Source organism: Mobula birostris, chromosome 6 (assembly GCF_030028105.1).
Source record: "Mobula birostris isolate sMobBir1 chromosome 6, sMobBir1.hap1, whole genome shotgun sequence".
In the NCBI taxonomy this organism is placed as follows: Eukaryota; Metazoa; Chordata; class Chondrichthyes; order Myliobatiformes; family Myliobatidae; genus Mobula; species Mobula birostris.
The window spans coordinates 184,313,089-184,337,439 of record NC_092375.1 but is presented as its reverse complement, the minus strand read 5'-3'; the positions used below and the strand labels follow the sequence as shown (position 1 = coordinate 184,337,439).

Here is a 24,351-nt window from a genome sequence, read left to right as displayed (position 1 = left end):
AGAGTCCTTAAATGAGTATAGTTGGCCCCTTTTGTTCAAGAGCCTGATGGTTTAGGGGTAGTAACTGTTTTTGAACTTGGTACTGCAAGTCCTGAGGCACTTGTACCTTCTACCTGATGCCAGCAGCAAGAAAAGAGCATGGCCTGGGTGGTGAGGATCTTTGATGATAGATGCTGCTTTTCTATGGCAACATTTCACGTAGATGTGCTCAATGGATGCGAGGGTTTTATCGGGTGATGTACTGGACCAAATCCACTACCTTTTGTAGGATTTTCCCCTCAAGGGCATTGGTGTTCCCATACCAGGCCATAATGCAGCCAGTCAGCACACTGTCCACTACTGTCTGTCTGTCTAGGTACGATATCCGATGCGGACTTTGGTGACCATGGTTTTCCATATAGATCTATCCCTTGCTCTTTGGATGACTTCCATTTCCTCAATGTGTGGCCATCCAGCTATGCTTTTGATGTACATAAGCCAAGGCCTTCCTCTAGGTTTGCTCCCCTCGATCTTTCCAGAGAGCATGAGTTTTTCTAGTTCATCTTTCCGCATGATGTGTCCTAGAAATCTGAGTTGTCTTTCTCTTATTGTTGGTATGAGTGATCGAACTGCTTGGGCTCTTCTGAGAGCTTCTCCATTCGATGTGTGTGTGGTCCATGATATTTTTAACATTCTCCGGTAGGACCATAATTCAGCTGCTTCTAGTCTCTTTTCCATTGCTGGGGAAATGATCCAGCATTCACTTCCATAAGTCAGGATAGAATAAATGTAGCACTGCAGTATTCTGTTTTTAGTGTACGTGCTCATCTTTCTGTCTGTTAATATGGTCTTCATTTTTTGGAAAGCTTCTTTCGCCATTGTTATTCTGTATTTGATATCTGTGTCGCACCTGCCATCACTTGTTATTAGGCTGCCAAGATATTTGAATTTGTTGACTTGTTTGATGTTTGTATTTCCGATCTTGATCACACATTGTGGGATGTTTGTCTTTCTGGAGATGACCATGCTTTCTGTCTTCTTGGTGTTGATTGAGAGGCCTCTGCGATTACTTTCTGCTGCCACTATAGTGAGTAGTTCTTGAAGTTTTGTTTCTGAGTCAGCTATTAGTACGATGTCATCAGCATATCTGATGTTATTTATATTATGGCCTCCAATTGTGAATCCTTTGATGTCTTTGATACTTCTCAAGATATTTTCACTATACAGGTTGAATAAGTCTGGCAAAAGACACAACCTTGCCTGACTCCTCTCATGATATTCACATACTCACTCACTTCTCCTTCTAGTCTGATAGATGCTGTCTGGTCCCAGTATAAGTTTCTTAAGAAACGTACATCTTTCCCATCTACGTCAAGACCTTGAAGCATTTCCAGAAGATCTTGGTATCTGACAGTGTCAAAAGCTTTCGTATAGTCGATGAAATATAGGTAGATGTCTTTTTGTACCTGGATGGCTTGTTCACAGATCATCCGCAGCATGAAAATTGCATCTCTGGTTCCAGTGTTTTCCACAAAGCTGCATTGTTCTTTACTGATTTCTGGTTTTATACAGCGTCTTGCTCTCATCATGATTACTCTGAGAATAATTTTTGCCACGTGGCTCATCAGACTTATTGTACGACGTAACTCACATTCTGTTGCTCCCTCTTTCTTTGGAAGTGAGATGAACACTGATTTACTTAAATCATCAGGCATCTTCCCCATGATCATAGATTTTATTTGCTATTTCTGTTATTTTCTCTATTCCAAAGTCTTCTAAGGCCAGTATCATTTCAACAGCGATGTTGTCTGGACCAGTTGCTCTGTTATGTTTTGTTTTATTTATGGCTGCCCGACTTTCTGATTTTAGAATGCTAGGTCCTTCAAGATTCTTCTGTTCGGTTTTTCTTCTCTTTGGTCTTTAAAAAGTTCTTTCATATATTCTGTCCATCTGTTTAGGATTTCCTCTTTGCTCATAATTAAGCTGCTGTCTTTTGCTTTCATGCATCCACTTGCTGAGCAAGGTAGTTTCCCCGTTAGTTCTTTGTAGCATTTCTATCTCTGAGCATTTCTCATTTAGCCATCTGTCTTTAGCTTCTCTGCATTTTCTTTCTATTCAGCTTTTTATTCAGAAGTCAGCATCCTAGGCCTAAGTGAAATAAAATGGAAAGGCACTGGAGTATTCCAATCAGACGACTACAGGATGATATACTCTGGTGGAGATAAACATGAAAAGGGTGTTGCAATCATCTTAGACAAAGAAACATCCAAGAGCCTGTCAGGATGCTGGCATATCTCAGACAGAATGATGCTAATCAAACTAAAAGGACAACAAAACAACATCTCTATCATCCAAGTATATGCACCCACAATGGCAAGCTCAGAGGAAGAAATTGATGCCTTCTCCCACTTCCTAGACAAAGCACTAGAAGAATGCAAATCACAAGAAGCCATCATAGTCATGGGCAACTTCAATGCAAAAGCTGGTGAGGGAAGAGAAGACCATATTGTTGGAGACCAGGGATTGGGAGAAAGAAATGAAAGAGGAGAAAAGCTTATATCATGGTGTAAAACAAACAATCAGATAATCACCATCACTTGGTTTAAACAACATCCAAGAAGGAAATGGACATGGAGAAGCCCAGATGGGAACAACAAAAGTCAACTCAACTACATAACAATCAGTAACAGATTCAAAAACTCGATAACTCAATCTAAAAGCCACCCTGGAGCAGACTGTGGAAGCGACCACATACCAGTCATTTGCAAAATGAAAATAAAGATGAGAAAATTAAAGAAACCAAAAAGATCAGAATACATAATCAAGGTGAAAAACCGTTTTCAATTGCTGCAGGATGAAGGAGGCAAATCTTCCTGGGACATACTGAAGGAATCCATGGTTGAACCTGCAAAAGAAACCATCCCACGAAAAGAACGGAAAAGTGAGAAGAAATTGGTAACTGAAGATATAATACAATTGAAGCAACAAAAACAGACCATCAAACCAAGAGACAGCGAAGAATACAAACAACTGTCCACTATACATCTGTAAAAGTTTGCCAAGGTTTTCACTGAATTTCTGAAGAGAAGATTTAAACTTCTTCAGAGTAGGCATCTCTCAAAGAGTCTTCACAGTGGAACAGCAAATCATAAACACAAGAGATTCTGCAGATGCTGGAAATCCAAAGCAACACACACACAATGCTGGAGAAACTCAGCCGGTCAGGCAGCTTCTACGGAAATGAGTAAACAGTCGACATTTCGGGCTGAGACCCTGCTTCCGGACTGAAAAGGAAGGGGAAAGACGCCAGAATAAAGAAAGGTAGGGAGAGGGGAAGGAGGCAAGCAGTTGGCAATTTTTTTTTAGTTAGTGGAAACAGCAGAACAGTGACCATGTTAATGTTCAGATAGAAACTCAAAGTTCAAACAATGTTGCAATATAATTTAGGGACAAGCAGCAAAATAAAAGATTTACATTGACATGTGATTAGTTTTATTCAAGCTTTAGATAAAGTTGGGAATGCACATGGGAGGAAAAGGGAAGATGGGATAAAACACACTGATAATAATGGAGAAAGAGGCTAGGAATAACAGTCCACAGAAGTAACCTAAAACTTGCCCATGGAAGAACTTCCAGGACTCACTGCAACCAGTTGAAGTGATACCCATCATCACCTTCAAGGGTGGTCGAGAACGTTACAAAAAAAAAAGAACCATTCACTACATCCAATCTTATGAATGAACAGATTTTCCTGAAACATTTCTGATGTTCTAATCAAAATGTATGGAGATTTTTATTCATTTATTTGTTGAGATACAGCATGGAATAGACCCTTCCGTTCCTTTAAGCCGCGCTGTCCAGCAACCACCGATTTAACCCTAGCCGAAACACGGGACAATTTACAATCCATACGTCTTATACCCAGGTCGTCGGTGCTGTAAAGCGTTCTGCTAACCACTATGCTACCGTGCCATCCCGTTGTGTTGAATGTGCTATAATGCAATTCAGCAAGTCAGGCAGGGGAATAAACAGTCGATGTTTTCAGCCTTCATTAGAGGTGTCCAAGATGTTGACTGTTTATTCCCCTCCATAGATGCTGCACGACTTGTTGAGTTCCTCCAACATTTTGTATGTTTCTCTCAAGATTTCCAGGATCTGCAGAATCTCTTGTGGCTACAATACATCTTGTGGCTCTGATGCTACAGAATACAGACAACTTTATTTGGCAACTGTTATGCGCCAGCTTAAAATTTATAACTTTGATACAAAAATAACTAGCTTTCAAAACAGCTAGATTACAACATTACTGCTATGATCAAAACTTTCATTCTAAATAAAATATTCTGACAAAGACTGGCAAGATGTGTTGTGTTTTATAACTTCAAAACATTAAACTAATTCAAAGGAATTAGCAGGAGTCTGAAACGTGGGCCTAACTCTGTGTTTACTTCAAGCAAGGTGCACACATACCACACTGTAGCGTGATGACATATGCAATTAGTGTATTTTTACACATAACCCATAATTATTTAAATGACTAAGAATGCTTAAACAATATATACATGATTACTCTAATATAAGCGAAATATTAAATGCACAAGATGGTATCTTCGTAAGACTTTCATCAGAACTATGATTCAGAGAAACAAAGTAAAGAAAGTTAACAAGGCAAAGAGAAAATAGAAACCAGGAAAGATATAATAAAAAAAATTGAAGTTCAAGGTGGACGTTCATGAAGGAGAAGCAATAAGTTAGATTCTGCAATGCTTTGTTTTTGAGTTTATTCTCTATGGTCTTTAAGTGAAATAAATTTTGAACTTTCAGAGCAATATACCAATAGGTACTTTGTTAACATGTACATTTGAAAATACGTGCACTTAATTCTTCTACCCATTTAAATTGAACGTCTTTAAAATTTTAATCTCAAAAGCTAAAAAAAAGTTGCTAGCTCAATCGTTAAGTTGCAATAATTTAATAAATTATGCATGTATTGATTTTCACAATTCCACCCACCTCTTTGAACATCTGCATTGCCTGATTATTTCGTCTGTAAAATATCAGTTTGTAATCGTCCATCCATACCTCAGCCAGCCGTACCAAATTACGGGCTATGACCTGAGTACCTTTGGGGAAAGTATGGGGGCTTTTGGTACGGAAGACGTGACCTACGACAGAACATGGTAGTATTTCTAATTGTCCACCACATAGCCATACCTGTTGGTAAATGAAGGGAATTAAAGTGTTTTAACATAGTAATGAACACATTAAACAGTTCAAGCAACACTGGTACAGAACTGCTAAAAGCAACGATATATTTGTTTGTGAAATAACTATTTCAAAATGACTACCATGCTGCTCTGTTGGAAGTTTATGATCTGAATTAAAAAAACAATGTCTTCACAAACATTTGTAAACATGGTACAATGATGTACTTTTATACAACTTTACTTCAGCCAAGAGATGTGACTCTCCACAACCAAAAAAAACTTTGCTATTAGTTTTCATGCAGATAACCCCATTAATGTCCTGTTCGAAAAACAACAGAACCTGGGCCTCTGTACCTCCCTCTGCAATTGGATCCTCTACTTCCTAACCAGAAGACCATAATCTGTGCTGATTGGTGATAACATCTCCACCTCGCTGGCAATCAACACTGGTGTTTCGCAGGGAAGTGTATTAGCGAATTGTTCTCTCTCTCTCTAATATGTCACACTTTCATTGTCTTTGTCTTTTTCACTTTTCTCTTAAATTTTCTCTAGTTTTTCCAAGTTCTAATGGAAGCTCCTCAAACTGCAAGTATAACTCTGCTTCTCTCTCAGAACATGTTGCCTGGCCTGAGTAATTTAACTTATCAACGCAAACATGAGGAAATCTGCAGATGCTGGAAATTCAAGCAACAAACATAAAAATTACTGGTGGAATGCATCAGGCCAGGCAGCATCTATAGGAAGAGGTACAATCGACGTTTCGGGCCCAGACCCTTCGTCAGGACAAATTGTACAAGGAAGTGTTTCCTTAAGCTTGTTATAGCCAGGGAATGTACTGGGGATAAGCTCCCACCACCTATTAAATGCTTCCAATGGCACAGTCTCAAATAGCCTCAGACAACCAAGTCCAGCTCCCAGCCTTCACAGGTGGCTTAGCTACCATGACCAGTGGAACCGTTTTTACTGACAGGGGAAGGGCAAAGGCAGGTTACTGGCACCTTTACACCAGCAGCTTTGGGCAGATGGGGCTCATCAGCCATAGTTGGCTGCTCATCTAGGAGAAGGAAAACTACGATCTTAATCTCCGCTGCCTTGCGACTATACTCACTCATGGAGAAGGCATTGAGAGTAAACCCAGAGGGAAAATTTGGATCTGGAGTCCCTAAGGCAGTCCTCCTATGTTGAGTTCAACAACGACTGGCAACTACTGTGATGCTGCTGGTGCCAAACTGTATCAGTCTCAATGGTTCCTTTGGGTGGAGAGGGAGAGCTTGCTACATGGGCTTGCTCTCCATATTGTACTGCCAGGTTTACATATCTACACAGCTAGGGCACGACATCCATGGTCGACCCTGAGCTATGGTGGCATCTCTACAAGGAACTGGCAATGGCTCAACCTTCGACTGCATTTATTAAAAGTTGGATGAATTAGGAAACTCCGTTCAAAGTGTAGAATGTAACAGATGACTAAGATGAAAATTTACAAAATGAATTGGCAAATCAACTGAGAAAGAAATTTATTGTATACAAATAGGAGACAAATTGCAACCTAAAAATGGATTTAACATCTATCTTCTCAATTACAAAAATCCACAGTAAGAAAAAGAAGTAGACCATATGGCATCCTCATATGGAGAGGGGGGAAGAGACGAAGAATTGGTTCTGGATGCAAGTATGAATTTTTTTGGAATATCAAGATCCACCAAACAAAACATTCCTCTGGAACTCTGTGCACAACACAGTACAAATATCTCAAACAGATAACAAATAAAGTAATACTACCAACTAGTAAATTAACAAATTATAAAGTGCATTTAAGACACTAAAAAACAAACAGTAGAGTGCTTCATACATAATGAGACCTGGGTGCTGGCAGCGAGTTCGCCTGGGGAGGGGGAAGAAGCTGTTTCTCTTCCTAACAGTTCTTGTCCTAGTGCCACAGAACATCCTGCCTAACATGTCTGATGGCTCTGGTGCTCATGACTCACAGAGGCGACCAGACTGGAATTGATCAATAATGGAGGAGTGGTAAAAATGGCAATATTTTCATAAAGGGGATTTCTCTCATTAGTTATCAGTGTTTGGTGGCCGACAACTGTTACATGATGCTCGCCGCAGGTAAATGGTAGCCTACAGTAGAATTCCAGGGCAATTCATTGTAAGCTACTAGCCGGCTGGTGGTACAGTGGCATCTGCATTGGACTTGGAGGTGACTAGTCTCAGGCTCGAATCTGGCCGGCTCCCTGCACGTCTTCCATCCATGCTGGGTAGCAAATTGGCCTCGTAAAAAAAAAAACAGACAACTGCTAAAGAAACGGCAAGATTGCTGCCCAATGCACCCCAAGATGTGGAGAAGAGCAACAACTCATTGCAGGTGATCACTTTGTACTGAAAGAGGTACTTTAGATGATTATACCAATACCAAAGTCAATCATTTCAAAAGGCTCCCTTTACTTCCAATTAAGAAACTTATGTCCTCCATATATATCTCTATTTATATTTGTGCAACAGCAAATATCAATCTTGTTTAAAAATGTTAAGCATAAATTGTCACAGTGGTGATAAAGTACAGTACCATGGGAAACCAATACCATAATTCCTTCTAATGACTGCAGTACATTGCAGAGAGCAGCATAATATTTGCAAACCAATTTATATACCTATTAGACTTAGTCTTGTGTACAATGCACTTTGCCATCTTCAGCAAATATATTCATGAGTATAATTGTATGAATATAATTGATGACTTTTCCTTTTCTATACATGGAAAGACGACAAATTAAAAAGAAAACAGTTCCTGATTAACAAAGCTATTCACCTGCAAGTGCATAAATCACCCTAACCCAAAATCACTGAATTTAATTCCGTCACTATATAGAACAAGAACACTTGCTGCTGAAATATTTTGACAAACATCTCCATAGTTCAAATTTAACTTTTGATTGACTGAACAAAGTCACAGTGATGAGAGTTGTGCCATCATTGCAACACAACCTTAGAGGAGACCCAGTTTTTTGCTTCCATATTTCCAGATTCCAATGATAGAATACAGTGATTTAAAATGGAAAATTTTGAATCCATGTGATGATGGAATTCTAAATCTTCCATTTTGAGAAACTCATGCACAAAGTAAAACACAAAACCAAACACTTACCCTGAAGGACATTTCGATGTTCTCACCACCCCATATTTCCATCTGATCATCATAGGCACCTATGTGTTCAAAATATTGCTTGGAGATAGCAAATAGCCCACCAGCAAACGTTGGTGACCTGCAAAGTGAAAGCAAGAAACTATACCATTTGCTACATGTTCAAGGAGCTGCTTGTCCAAGTAGTTAATTAGATCACGGTTCAATTGCTGTACACCTTTCTCATCACCACAGTAGAAGAAGAAAGCAGCACTGAGGAGCACGGAGGCGATTTTGAAAACCAGGGTTGGAGAATTGGAGAATTATAGATTCGAGAGATTTAAGTTGAAATCATTTTATTTGAAACAAAAAGAAAAACTGAAAATGTAAAATGAACATTAAGTCCTGGAGGATAAACACTCGTTTGCTCGTTACATGCAGTGTCACAAGACATAGTCGATCAAGGTCTTTTCATGACTATGATTGTTCTTGGCAAATTTTTCGACAGAAGTGGTTTGCCATTGCCTTCTGGGCAGTGTCTTTACAAGATGGGTGACCCCATCCATTATCAATACTCTTCAGAAATTGTCTGACTGGAATCAGCGGTCGCATAACCAGGACGTGTGATATGTACCAGCTGCTCATACGACCATCCACCACCTGCTCCCATGGTTCCATTTGACTCTGATCGGCGGGGGGAGGGGTGGAGGGGCTAAGCAGGTGCTACACCTTGCCCAAGGGTGACCTGCAGACAAGCAGAGGGAAAGAGTGCCTTACACCTCCTTGGGTAGAGACATCTCTCTGCCTCATCATCCATGAATAAACATTAAAGAGCCATTTCCAGTTGTCAGTAACTAGCCAGTGTAGATTTGAATTCATTGATGAAAGAATTAGAGGGGAGTTGAGAGAAAAAAAAATTGAGGGAAAAAAAAAACTTATTTAATGAGTAGCAGAGGTCTGGAAGTAACTGCCTGACAGGATGACGGAACCATATTTTTTACAAAGCAGTTGAATAACTACTTGTAATACTGTGCGATCTGGCAGTGACTGGAGTAAGGCTCAGGAGGGCCTCCAGAGAGTTGGCTGTGGCCGAGGAGGAAGGACAGAAATTGGGGGTTCAACGAACCACATTGAAAGCTACAGGGGGTGGCAGGGAGACGTTCCTGCCGTTGCTCAGCCACCAGAGAATGTACCGGGGCTAAGGGAGTGAACCATCAGTGAATAGTGGTCCCTGGCTGATGACCCTGTAGCTGACCTACGTGCACAGTTGGAGGTAATGCAAGCAGCAACGCCAAGCAGGAAAAAATCTTCCTCCAAATATCATTGGGCTTTAAACCAAGTGTTGAATTAAAATTTTCAGCACAAGCCAAATGTGTTTCAAATTGACTGCACATTTTGAAAATTTAAACTTACCTTATAGGATAAGTTTCATCTTTTCTTCTTTTCTTCTCATGATTAGGGAGAGCTTCCCATCCAAATGACAGACTCCAATCAAAGTTACCCCTGTTATGATTTTGTCCGTATGGATTTGGTTTCATCACTTCAAAAGTTTTGAGATCAATGTTGGAGATATCTGGGCTCACTACAGCAGTATAATTCTCAGCAATTCTGCTAAGCAAAGGCTCCAACCAACCATTGAAACATTCACCTGTGGGGAAGTGGGGGGGTTGGTGGTTGAAAGATGTGTTAGTGACAGTGCTTTATTGATTCTCGACAAATATCCAGCTGAATATATACAATCTTAATTGACATACCATAACATATATTATGTATTGTCTAATGTTTTTAAGTTACAATACATAATATATATTATGGTATGTCAATTCAGAGGAAAACACACAAGTTCAGGAATATAGATGCAAATTCGTCTTTAAATGAGGCAGACAGACACACACAATTGAAATAGCAAATACACAATAATATACATTTTATTTTAACGATTTTAGAATGCTAATAGCAAGACATCTTTATTTTTAGCTCCAAGCAGCTTGAATGGCTTCTGAATAAGCCAGCCATTACGTTTTCATTTTTCTCTACAGAGATTACTTCAGCATCAACTGCTTCCTTTCCAGAAGACAAACAATTTCAACGCACACAAAACTTATCAATCAAACACCTCAGACCATATGGAAAGTTTGGGGAAAATGAGGAAGAAATTTTGTACTCTTCACAACCAGTTTCTTTGGATTGAATTGAGAGAAACCAGATAAAACAATACCTCATTTAATTACTTTGGAGCAAACTTTCTCTGACAGTGTAAACCTTAAACCAATCTAAGATTTCACACGTGTAAGTAACTAATTAACGCAAACAAAATTTGATGCTGTTTTTCTCAGATCGAGAAGGTCATGCCATGCCCCTTGATTCTTTTTTTTGACAAAATAGCTTCCAAATCAAAGTCAGTCAACTTACAATGTGCATCCAAGAAGGTTAAAACCTCTCCGGTGGCCACTGAGGCTCCAAGCAATCTTGCTGTAATTAACCCCTTCCTTTCCAATTGACGAACCACTTTAACTATTTGGAATGGCTTCACGTAGTTATCTAACTCTTCCTTTAAGTAATCTGCAAGTAGAAATATTTTGTAAACATACAGTTCAATCGCAACTAGTTTAATGACTGTCAGCTAGAATAAACAGTAAAGATTTAACTGCAACAGAAACATTGAACAAAGCTATTAATTCCATATGCAAAGTTATTCCTTCTTAAATACAAATACATAAAATAATCAAATTTATTTAAATCAATTCAACTTCAGGATATTGGTCATTGCCTTAATAGATGTAATTAGATCTTAATAAATAGTATTTCAAGATATTCACTCTAAATTGATACTTTTTTTTACTGTAAAACAAATAATCATCCAATATATATTTAAACACTGACATTTCACTTGTCCTTTAATGTTATAAATAGATTTGATTTTTGCTCACTTGTTTTTTTACACATACTCTGTATAGATTTTTGTTGTGTATGTGGCCGGGTTACACAACAAAGCTATAAATAAAAACGCTGGAGACGGGAGATAAATTAACAGGGTTCTTTACTGACTGAAACCGAACTGAACACACACATACAGATCAATACACGCCTAATAGCTCGTGCTCAATATGTGCCTAATAGCGCCTGCAACGACGTGTTACTACAACATAAAGTAGTTCCTTATTGTAATGTAGGCTATACAGTACACTCCTCCCCTTTTATTTTAATAGTGTATCAACTTTTTTTTTACTGGGGCACTATGCTAAACAAATATGTTTACCCCTAACATACAAACACCTACCATTTGTTTACTTAGTAACTTAATAATATCAAATTATAACAAGCTTATTTTTTACTTTTGGTCCAAGACCCTTTTATAACTCAAGTCTCCAGGGGTGACTCTGCCCACTGTGCTGTACTTCTCGAGATGATGATTACGTACCAGTGGCAACAGAGGAAATAAGTGAAGCTGTAGCAAAATTAGTCATATTTCGCAAGGGGTGTGATGCATTTTTCGTAGCTTTGGTTTCAAAAAGAAGTGGTTGGTGATCTGCTGTCTCTGCTAGTTATTCAAAAGTCGGGGCAATCCAATGACTCACAGAAAGATCAGTACTTTACCAGTAATCTTTCACTGTTTGATGAAGCAGTTGATCGAAATCCTGCTTTTCATTCCATTGTTCTTAAGCTGCTGTTAAAGGACAGTTTTGCTAATATTAAGAATTACCTGCAGTGCTATCTTTCTGAAGTTGAAAAAAAAACAAATCTTGGTCAAGAAAATGAGACTGAACTTTATGCACTGTTTCCGAATTGTCTGGAAGATTCTATGTACGAAAAATCCCAGTTGTGCACAGTGCAAGAAAACATTGTGTGCCTGGCTCAAGAGGGAGGATTCACAAGTGTGAAAATACAACAATAGAAACCTTGCAGTTTGTTGCCAGAATTCGCCTCTGTTTTGATGCTGTTTCCCAACTTCTTCGTGCAAAACAAGACACATTGGCTGAGGATTCAGAATATGTACATGCAAAAGAAAGTTCCCTGCAAAGGATTAAGTGTATGATTCTCAATGGAGGAAATGATTGGTTCAAGATTTACCTTGTGCAAAAGCTGTTCTGTTTGAATGGAATTGATTTTCTCCAAGAGCTTTTAAGGGATGACCAATTTTCATGGATCTTTCCCAAGGAAATTGTTCAGAAGATGGAGATGCTGGTCTTTTCAGAGATTTAAGCTTATTTGAGAGTTTGCAGATTTTCCATTATCTGTTCATCTGTTAACAAGTAATTTAACTGCACAGGTGCAGGTTTTTGTCTTTTGTCTGTAATTGGAGCAGGGTCATTAGGTCTCCTCCTTAGTTTCCTAGTCATTATTGGCTTTACCTCCATAGAATCTCCTGTGAGTTCCATTGTCGGCCTCTCATTCTCAATCATCTTCTTCCCTTCGAACTCAATCTTTTTATCTTCAAATTCCTTCACTGCTGCTTTCTTCTCTTTAATATAATTCCTTTCCACTTGTTCTGTCTCCAGTTGCAGAAAAAGCTCTGCATTTTGTATTCTTTCCTTGTATTGTTGATCTAGTTTCTTCATCCTTTTCTGAGACTCCTGCAAAGTGCCTTTCTGTAACTGCTGTAGCTGTCTTTCCGGAGATGTCAATTTCTCCTGGTACATCTGCTCTTTACTTCCAATAGTCTTCATCATCCTGCTTATTGGCAATATCTGTCTCCCTTGCATCCTCTGTACCTTCATCAGAGTCGCGGCCACGGACCCTGCGTTCGTCCTCATCCTCGAAGCTGTCCAGCTCCTCCTCGTCCTTGTAATAGTCGACAACAGGTGAGAGGAGAGCTGTGGACATCTTCCCCGCTGAGCTGCCCTCTTTTGTTGACACATCTAGTGCCTTATAGACAATAGGTGCAGGAGTAGGCCATTCGGCCCTTTGAGCCAGCACTGCCATTCACTGTGATCATGGCTGATCATCCACAATCAGTACCCCGTTCCTGCCTTCTCCCCACATCCCTTGACTCCACTATCTTTAAGAGCTCTATCTAACTCTTTCTTGAAAGCATCTGGAGAAATGGCCTCCACCGCCTTCTGAGGCAGAGCATTCCACAGATCCACAACTCTCTGGGTGAAAAAGTATTTCCTCAACTCCGTTCTAAATGGCCTACCCCTTATTCTTAAGCTGTGGCCTCTGGTTCTGGACTCCCCCAACATGATCGGGATCATGTTTCCTGCCTCTAGCGTGTCCAATCCCTTAATAATCTTATATGTTTCAATCAGATCCCCTCTCATCCGTCTAAATTCCAGTGTATACTAGCCCAGTCGTTCCAATCTTTCAACATATGACAGTCCCACCATCCCGGGAATTAACCTCGTGAACCTACGCTGCACTCGCTCAATAGCAAGAATGTCCTTCCTCAAACTTGGAGGCCAAAACTGCACACAATACTCCAGGTGTGGTCTCACCAGGGCCCTGTACAACTGTATAGATTTCTGTTGTGTATGTGGCCGGGTTACACAACAAAGCTATAAATAAAAACGCTGGAGACCAGAGCTAAGCTACCAGGGTTCTTGACTGACTGAAACCGAACTAAACACACACGTACCGATCAATATGCGCCTAGTAGCGCATTCAACGACGTGTTACTACAACATAAAGTAGTCCCTTATTATAATGTAGGCTATACAGTACACTCCTCCCCTTTTATTTTAATATCAATTTATTTTGCTGGGGCACTATGCTAAACAAATATGTTTATCCCTAACATACAAACGCCTACCATTTGTTTACTTAGTAACTTAATAATATCAAATAACAAAGTAACGTAATAATATCAAATTATAACAAGCTTTTTTTTTAAACTTTTGGTCTAAGACCCATTTATAATTCTAGTCTCTGGGGGGTGACTCTGCCCCCCGTGCCCTATTTCTCTAGATGATGATTATGTACCAGCGGCAACAGAAGAAATAAGTGAAGCTGTAGCAAAATTAGTCATATTTCGCAAGATGTGTAATGCATTTTTCATACAATTGTATTTGTATTTAAGAAGGAATAACTTTGCACATGGAATTAAACTGCATCTGCCATGCATCTGCCCACTCACCCAATCTGTCCAAGTCACCCTGCATTCTCATAACATCCTCCTCACATTTCACACTGCCACCCAGCTTTGTGTCATCTGCAAATTTGCTAAAGTTACTTGCACACTTGTGCTGAATGTACATCTGAAGGAATCCTCCCTCTTGAGCCAGGTACACAATCTTTTCTTGCACTGTGCACAACTGGGATTTTTCATACATAGAATCTCCAGACAATTCTGAAACAGTGCATAGAGTTCAATCTCATTTTCTTGACCAAGATTTGTTTGTTTGTTTTTTTAAAACCTCTCAAAATTATGTTTTTTTTTTTGAAAAGGATATACAGGAAGATTGGTAGTTTTCAATATGTAGAATAGCAACTCCAGTTTTATGCTTGGAATATGAAGCTAAGTATTTGCATCTAGCACCAGAGAGTATTGGAGAGATCACCTGTTCTTGTTAAAGTATCACACAGAAGGTTGTCATGCACCCCTTAGTCTGTTCCTGACCACTACAGCCGCATATTTGGGAAGTTCTCTATCACAACCAAAGCTGTTGGTTGATTCTCTGAGAACTGTTAACTAAAGTTACCACAGACCTGTCACTGCACAAGAAGATAAACGGAAATATTGATAATAAAGCTCAAACTCACCATCTGTACTTGCATCATCAACCAGAATTATCTCTTTTAAAAACATAGCAGGCGAGGTATGCATTACACTGAAAACAGTCCTGAGCAGCGTGGACCAAGCTTCATTGTGGAACACTATAATTACACTTGTAGTGGGCAAGGAAGGGCATCTCTTAAACTTCTGTTCAATGCATCTAGAATTGAAATTCAAGAGAAGTTAAAGTCGAAGAACCTTCATCCACTTAACCCTTCCCTTCTGCACACAATTGAAACTCAGGATAAATAGCAAACATTTCATCATGAACACCAGAGATGCTGCTTGAAATCCAGAGCAACACACTCCCCAACTCCCCACCCACCTGGTTTCACCCATCTGCCAGCTTATGCTCCTCCCTACCCACCCCACCCCCCCAACTTCTTATTCTGGCTTCCTCACCTCTTCCTTTCCAGTTCCAATTAACAGTATCAGCCCGAAATGTTTTCTCTTTATTCCTTTCCATAGATGCTGCCTGACCTGCTGAGTTCCTCCAGCATCTTGTCTGTGTTGCTTAATATCTCGTCCCTGATTTAGGGCATTTGGTTTGAAGAAAATAATACAAATGTGACCTACATTTTATAACCATAGCAAAATTATTCTGCATGTTTCCAAAAAGCTCAGTAAGCATTTTGATCTAATGTGGTGTACGCACAATAACTTTGAGCAACAATTCTGAATTATTGATAATTGTGGGAGGAGAATGAAACATCCGTTTGTTTATTTGCAATACTGCAAATATTTCCACATTGCAAACAGCAGTCCCAAAACTGAGACACGATTATTGTAACATCAGAAATCACTTACATACAAGTGTTTAGCAATTTAGATTTGTTAAAAAGGCCCAAATTTAGATTGAATTAGAGAATTGTTACAACGTGGAAGGAGGTTACCTGACCTATTGAGCCCATGCCAACCTTCTACAAAACCTAAATGGCCGACACAAAAGCCCCATATTTTGATCGATGGTCCGGAATGTGATACATTAACCGTTCCTCTTTTCACACATCCTGCTCACCTGCATCTTTCGTATTTATTTCAGTTTTCAAGCATCTGAACTATTTTTTAGGGTTCCCATTCACCTGGCCTCCCACCCCTACATAACTCCACAATTCTTCATGCGACAAATTCTATATTGTATTTATGTCTTAAAGTGATACATCAGCCTTTATTAACTTTCAGGCAGCAAATACCAGACTGTGACTTTGAACTCTGCTCAAAGTCTTCCACCAACAGCAATGAGTACTCTTTCTCTACCCTGCCTAGATCCCTCATGATAATGAATGTATCTAATCGCACCTTCAAATTTTTGTACTTCATGAGAACTTTATCTATCCACGTAACTGAATTCTAAACTCAGAGGCTCCAATCTGACCAACTTCCTAATAAATCTTCTCCATACCTTCTCCTGCCTTCTTTACATACTCCACATGTACTACCCAGAACCGGGCACAATGTTTGACTGAGGTCCAACATAATGATTACCTCATTTTGTATTCCTGATATCAAGCCCAGAATGTCATAATCTTCTTTGAAAACAAGATCCCCCACTGATCCTCCCTTCACAGATCAATGCGTGTATAGGTCTTAGTTTTCACATCCCTTTCAGAATTCTTCTATTTTAGATTAAATAAAATTTCTTAATTTGTACCAATTGCAATAATTCGTACAGGATTGCCAAAGGTTAATTTGCAGGTTGAGTTGGTGATGAGGAAGGCAAATGCAACGTTAGCATTCATTTCAAAAAGACCAGAGTATAAAAGGGAAGATGTAAAGTTGAGTTTTTACAAAGCACTAGAGGGGCCTCACTTGAAGTATTGTAAGCAGTTTTGGGCCCTTTATCTGAGAAAGGATGTTTTGTCATTGGAGAGGGTTCAAAGGAGGCTCACGATTCTAAGATTGAAAGGCTTATCATATGAGGAGTGTTTGATGGCTCTGGGCCTGTACTCACTGGAATTCAGAAGAATGAGGGGGGATCTCATTGAAACCTATTGAATGTTGAAAGGCCACAATAGGATTTTCCCTATGGTGGGGGAGTCTAAGACCAGAGGGGACAATCTCAGAATAGAGGGATGTCCATTTAGAACAGATATGAGGATGAACTTCTTTATCTAGGGAGTGGTGAAACTGTGGAATTTGTTGCCACAGGCAGTTGTGGAGGCCAAGTCATTGGGTATATTTAAGGTGGAGGTTGATAGATTCTTGATGAGTCAGACCATGAAGGGATACCAGGAGAAGGCAGGAGATTGGGGCTGAGAGGGATATGGATCAGCCATGATGAAATGGCGGAGCAGACTTGATGGGCCAAATGGCCTAATTTTGCTCCTATGGTCTAAAATGCTTTTATATTCACACTTCATGTACATATCTTCACAGCCTTATTGTAGAATCTAGAATCAGAATAACATTTACGTTTTAAGTTATTAATACCAATAAGACTGAAATAATCCCCTGAATATAAATCACAAAGTAAGCATACTCAGGTGGCCGTGTGTCAGGTCCAAGATCTCTACGTAAAGAAATTCGGTCACTTGCAAAAACATTGAAGCAGTGTTTCTCATCCCCTTTATCTTTTTCCTTCTGTTCCTCTGGAGACAGGTTATCAGTGAGATACGGTTTCCCTCCAGCTCCAGGGGCATTGGGATCCTGAGGGGGTCGCTCCATGAAGGGTTTCAGTTCTGCTGCTGTATAATATCCAGGCAAACAGGATTTTTTGAGGTCTGAAGACTCTTGCTCTCTGATAGGGGCTCCTATCTGCATTTTTGGAATTGCATCTTTTAAATTGTTCACTGCTCCCATCATCATGTGCAGCATTTTGTCTTTTTTCACAACCATTTCTTTCAACCATGGCTCTTGCGTAGTGCTCCCAACTACTTCCCTATGCATCAGAAATAAAAACGTAACAAACACAAGGGCTACGAGAATGAGTTTCCAATGCAAGTAACGTCGTTTCAAAAGCCTTCGAATGGCAGGCATCTTTATTTTTAAAATCTGCTCCAGAAATGTAGCTTCCAATTTCAGATGAATATCCAGCTTCCTGGAGCGAAGAGACCACAAAAATACTCATGAAGTGTTAAAATCTTAAAAGCTGAAAAATAAAAAGTCAAATCATTGTTACAAACACAACGGAATCTGCAGATGCTGGAAATCCAAAGCAACATACAGAGTGCTGGAGGAACTCAGCCGGTCAAGCAGCATCTATGGAAAAGAGTAAACAGTCGATGTTTCAGGACTGATGAACGGTCTCGGCCTGAAACATCGACTGTTTACTCTTTTCCATACATGCCAGACATCCCACTTCTCCCGGAAGTTCCGGGAGTCTCCCGCATATTAATAGTGGCTCCCTGATGCCCGCAAATTATACACAATGTCCCGGAAATTGAATTTTTTGAGAGCAAGCGTGAGAGAACGCGCAAGAAGGAGCGAGCGCAAGAGCAAGAAAACAAGCGCGAGTGAGAGTGACCATGACAGAGAGAGAGCGAGAGCAAGAGTGTTTCAAAAAAAGAATATGAAACGTACGTCACCCCAGACTACACTACACCCCTGCCTAATAGGGGTGAAAAATAATGATAGTGTTGCTCGCTGCACTGTTTGCAACAGTGACTTTTCTATTGCCCATGGTGGGTTAAGACTGTAAAAGACATGTTGAGGTGAGTTTAACAGGTGTCATTCGTTCATTAGCATAGCTAACGTTATTTAAACTAGCTGGCTAGCTGCTAAGTAGCTACTCTATTGCAGACATCCCACCTCTCCCGGAAGTCTCCCGCAAATTGATGGTGCTACCTCCCTGAAATGAGTTTTTGCAGGGTGGGATGTCTGAGACGCTGTCCGGCCTGCTGAGTTCCTCCAGCATTTTGTGTGTCCAATCATTGTTAAACAAGTTAATAACATTACCAAATGCTGGAAAATTCCTCAAGATCGAAATACAAGCTACACATGCTGGGAATTCACCAGCAAGACAAAATGGCGAAGCCTCTTAAGCAACCCATCATGATCTGCAATGAGGGAAACAGAGAGCTGCACATTCAAAAACTAGGTCACTCAGAGCTAAAGGACAGATAACCACAGTGGCAGGATGATATAAAGGGAAGTAGTTTTACATTGCTCCTTCACCACTCAATGTTGCCTTATTTGCAAGCGAAGCTTCTAATTTTTTTTGACAGTGCCAGTAACAAAGCTCCTCTATAAATCATATATTTAAGAAGGATTCAATGTCAGTACATTATACAAGAGTAAGCACTTGGAAAGTGCAAACATACACTTATCCCCAGCCACTCCCAGGTATCACAACAGAGTTTCTGGGTTAACATTTGAACAACATGACTCATGTCCTATGTGTACACAAGTTAAAATCTTATGATTATTTATTCTAGGGCTCCTATTCACACATTAATCGTAGTGTTCAGAAACACCAATGTAAATGCAATGCCATTCATTATTTTAAATTCCAGAAGGTACAACTCCTTTAAAATAACTTGAAATAATACACCTAAATAGCAGTGCAGAAATAGACCTAACAAGGCAAGGTCGGGTTTTCGTTCATTGTGTATTGCTTTGATTAAGACCAAAAAAAAATTAAAAAGAGATTACTACAGCCTGCAGTTCAAGAACTCCTATACTTTGATTACTGAGTTAATTAGAGGTTCAACCGCCCAATTTTTCATTCATCCTATAATTGAATGGAAAAATATTCACTTGCTGAGGGAAGGAAGAAAAATCTAATGGGGTACATCAAGCAAAGTGATTTTTAGATCAACAAGCAAACAGATAGCAAGGCCCAGATTTCAAGTATGTACTGCTCTTCAGAGATGATAGCTCTATGTGCAAGATCCCTTGATGTTCAATTTTGTATTTTTCCATTATTCCTTCCTTCCTTCCAGTCATTCCTGCCTGTGGCCATCAAACTTTACAACTCCTCCCTTGGAGGGTCAGACACCCTGAGCAAATAGGCTGGTCCTGGACTTATTTCCTGGCATAATTTACATATTACTATTTAACTATTTATGGTTTTATTACTATTTATTATTTATCGTGCAACTGTAACAAAAACCAATTTCCCCTGGGATCAATAAAATATGACTACTATGACTATTTCAAGATACTTTTTTTATATCTGTTGTGTATTTAATATTTGAGTAATATTGTAAATACATTGTCTGATATATTCTTTGTTCATTTGAATCATTCATGATGGGTTACATGCAGAAGTATGGGAATGGCATACATCATTACACCACCATCATTAAATCATTATACGTCATAAGTGCGTGCCTCACTAAAAGTAAAATGAAATTTACAAACATCTCTCAGGTTCCCTTCTTTTTCTTTCGATTAGTTTTTGTGTTTTGGAGTTACAAAGCATAACAAATCAACAGGAATATAACAGAGAGTGAACACAATGCAAGTCAATAGTTCACACATTCCCATTTCTGCACACCACATGATCTAGACATAGCAGGTTGATGCAAAGTTTCAAAAACAAAGTTTGTTCATTACATAAAAGAAAAAAAAGCTTCAAACTGCTTAAATAGAGTTGACATTGTATTTTCAGGAATTTATTCCATAGCAGGGATGATGACAGAACAACAATGGCTGGAGTTTCTGGGAGAAATATGGAAGGTGTAGGAAACATACATTCTAAAGTCATCGTAATATTCTAAAGGCAGGCTGCTGTATCAGTGGCTGATAAGGGAAGTCAAAAACAACATAAAAGCAAACACATCAAAGTTGCTGGTGAACGCAGCAGGTCAGGCAGCATCTGTAGGAAGAGGTGCAGTTAGAGCATTGGGAAGCTTTTAAAAACCAACAGAAGGCAACTAATGAAGCCGTAAGTAGGGAAGAGATGAAATAGGAAGGTAAGCTGCCAATAAAATCAAAGAAGATACCAATAGTTTTTTTTTTAAATACAGTATATAACAAGTAAAAAAGAGGCGAGAGTAGATATCAGACTGCTGGAAACCGACACTGGAGAGGTAGTGACAGGGGATAAGTAAATGGTGGAAGAATTAAATAAGTATTTTGCATCAGTCTTCACTGTGGAAGACACTAGCAGTATGCTGGAATTTCAAGAGTGTCAGGGAGTAGAATTGAGTGCATTTGCTATTACTATACTAGGGAGATGGTGCTTGTGAAGCTGAAAGGTGGATAAGTCACCTGGGCCAGATGGTGTACACCCCAGGGTTCTGAAGAGATTGTGGAGGCATTAGTAATGATCTTTCAAGAATCACTAAATTCTGGAATGGCTCCAGAAGACTGGAAAATTGCAAATGTCACTCCAAACCCTTCAAGAAGGGAGGGAGGCACAAGAAAGAAAATTATAGGCCAGTTAGTCTGACGTCAGATGTCGGAGTCGATTGTTAAGGTTGAGGTCTCAGGGTACTTGTGGGGGGGGGGGGGGGGAAGGGAGGGGAGAAACATGATAAAATGGGTTTTAGTCAGCATGGCTTCCTTAAGGGAAAATCTTGCCTGACAAATGTGTAGAAATTCTTTGATGAAATAACAAGCAGGACAGACAAAGGAGAACCAGTTCATGTTGCGTTCTTGGATTTTCAGAAGGCTTTTGACAAGGTGCCACACGTGATAATACCAAGGTGCCATGGTATTATTGGAAAGATACCAGCATGTATAGAAAATGGGATGATTGGCAGGAGGCAAAGATTGGGAGTAAAGGGAGCGTTTTCTGATTGGCTGCTGGTGACTTGTGGTGTTCCACAGGGGTTGGTGTTGAGACCACTTCATTTTACGTTGTATGTCAATGATTTGGATGACAGAATTGATGGCTTGTGGCCAAGCTTGCAGTCAATACAAAGATAGGTGGTGGGGCAGGTAGTGTCGAGGAAACAGGAAGTCTGCTGAAGGCCTTAGACAGGTAGGGAGAACGGGCAAAGTGACAGATGGAATATAGTACTCGGAAGTATATAATCATGCACTTTGGTAGAAAGAACAAAAACATAGACTATTGACTAAGCAGGCAGAAAATTCAAAAATACGAGCTGCAAAGGGACTTGGGAGCCCTTGTGCAGGATTTCCTCAAATTGAGGCAGTGGTGAGGGAAGGCAAATGCAATGTTAGCATTCACTTTGAGAGGACTAGACTATAAAGGCAAGGATGTAATGCCAAGACTTTACAAGGCACTGGTGAGACCTCATTTGGAGTATTGGGAGAAATTTTGAGCCCCATATCTAAGAAATAGTATTAGAGAGGGTTCAGAGGATATTCACAAGATTACAGAAATGAAAAGGAAATCATACAAAGAGTGTTTGATGCCTCTGGGCCTGTTTTCACTGGAATTTAGAAGAATGAGGGGAGATCTCATTGAAACCTATCAAAACCATAGAAAGGACTTGACAGAGTGGAGTAAATGTGGTGGAGTCAAGACCAGAGGACACAGCCTCAGAATAGAGGGATGTCCAATTAGGAGGAATTTATTTATCCAGATGGTGGTGAATCTCTGAAATATGTTACCACAGGTGGTTGTGGAGGCCAGGTCATTCGGTGTAAAATTAAGGCATTGTTTGATATGTTCTTGCTTAGTCAGGGCATGAAAGATTACAGGGATAAGTCAGTAGAATGGTGTTGAGATGGAAAATGGATCAGCATTACTCATATGGCATGGCAGACTCAATGGGCCAAATGGCCTAATTCTGTTCCTCTCTGTTATGGTCTAATGTATTCTGCCAGGATACCCACCCAAAACCTATATTACATAGAACACAGAACATAGAATAGTACAGTACATTACAGGCCCTTCGGCCCACAATGTTGTGCCAACCCTCTTAATTAATTTCTCTTTCCTAATTTCCTCTAAATTAAAACATTAAAAACATTATGTCTGCAGTACACATTGTATTTCAAACAAATTTGCTTTAAGGAAATTCTCTCTCAAAAATTGTAAAAAAAATTCTGTATTTCCTACTAACCATAGTGAAACGGGAATATTAATGATTACACACTGATCAGTATTAGCAACAATCCTAATGCATTGTGCCACAGGCCAATTGTCTTAGATTAAACTAGAGCATACCAGTGAATCAGAGTACAACACATTATAACGTTTATAGGAGTTGATTCTATAAAAGATGTTCTTCCTTTATTATTTGTTGAAACTTGGCAAACTGGAATGTCGGCTTAATGTGCAAGTCCACTTTGACAGAAGGAAATCAATTAAGCCTAGTACATCTTAACGAGGAACTCCTGCTGTGACATCCGGGGCTAGGATAACTGCAACCCCAACCCCCCACTCCACAGTAACAATCATGACTCCAGCAACAATGAGTTATGGGAGTTCACCTTCAATTCCAATTACTCTACTTCTTTCACGCCAAGGTGCGCCAGCTACCGCCTCGATGGCTTCCTTGATGTGGAGTTACAGTCCACTTAATCACTTTTAACATCCGAATCCTAACTATGATGCAAACCCAGATAACAGAATGTTGGACCTGCTTTTAACTGTAAGGACACGTCTTGTGAGGGTATACACGTGTGTGTGTGTGTGTGTGTGTGTGTGTATTCTCTCACAAAAACTTCTTTCTATTAAAAAAAGTGGTAAAAATCAGCTTACCTAATGTGCTGAATTCTGGCGATGCCGCATTAGTTTGAGGTTGATGAGTGGTAAACCACGACAGAAATCCCGAGTCCAGTCTCGCTCTCTGGGTAATCGGATTTAGAATCAGCTCGGATTCTGGAGCAGCTCTTCAAAGATACGCCAGGCATTGGAGTTCCTGGAATCAGTCATGCGAAAGTCATCAACTCGCCGGTAACGGAGGGCGGCTCCCCGGCCACGGCTGCATTGACAGCGGTCGCTTCACCAACTTTCGGCACAAACTTCCGCCTCGTTGGAAACAGGTGTGGACCTCCAGGTGGGCGCGGGTGCGAGTGCGCATGCCCAGTCCCGGAACTCCAGGTGCCGCTCGCTCGTCCCCGTGCAGGAGATTTAAAGGGGTCACGCCTTCAGGCCACGCGGCGCAAACAGAAGAGAGGAAATTGTGTGGACTAGGTTAAGGCTGGGGCATTGTGCATTAAACAAAACATTGAAAATGATAGGGAAACACCAGACAGGGTTGTGTGAGGAATGTCAGGAAGAGGCGTCAGTAGAACGTGTAGTTTTGTGTTGCAGGAAGTATGGGATACGGAGAGAGATGATGAGAAATAAATTAAGGGAGTTGGGGATGCTGGAATTCACATTAAAAGGGTTGCTGGGCATGGGTGAGAGAGCACAAGTCCGGGTATTTTTAGCGTTTTTAAGGGGTACAGGGGTTTTTTATAGAATATGACGAATAAACAGGAATAGGATACTAGGATGGTCAAAGATGGGAGGGTGAAGT

General features: G+C 40.0%; 1 protein-coding gene across 2 annotated transcripts in view; it reads right to left on the bottom strand.

The window, feature by feature from the left end:
* The window catches only part of galnt3 (UDP-N-acetyl-alpha-D-galactosamine:polypeptide N-acetylgalactosaminyltransferase 3 (GalNAc-T3)), a 44,419-nt gene extending 20,495 nt beyond the window's left edge, over nucleotides 1–23,924 (bottom strand). The window contains exons 1-7 of one of the 2 annotated variants that reach the window (XM_072259678.1): nucleotides 23,589–23,924; nucleotides 17,508–18,116; nucleotides 15,016–15,188; nucleotides 10,729–10,878; nucleotides 9,730–9,964; nucleotides 8,341–8,458; nucleotides 4,993–5,193 (exon numbers count right to left, since the gene is read on the bottom strand). In XM_072259678.1, coding sequence (XP_072115779.1) covers nucleotides 4,993–5,193; nucleotides 8,341–8,458; nucleotides 9,730–9,964; nucleotides 10,729–10,878; nucleotides 15,016–15,188; nucleotides 17,508–18,004 — 1,374 coding nt within the window. In that variant the 5' untranslated portion in view covers nucleotides 18,005–18,116; nucleotides 23,589–23,924. The remainder of the gene's footprint in view (nucleotides 1–4,992; nucleotides 5,194–8,340; nucleotides 8,459–9,729; nucleotides 9,965–10,728; nucleotides 10,879–15,015; nucleotides 15,189–17,507; nucleotides 18,117–23,588) is intronic. The other variant, XM_072259677.1, reaches the window with a different exon arrangement.
* Between the last annotated feature and the right edge of the window lie 427 nt (nucleotides 23,925–24,351).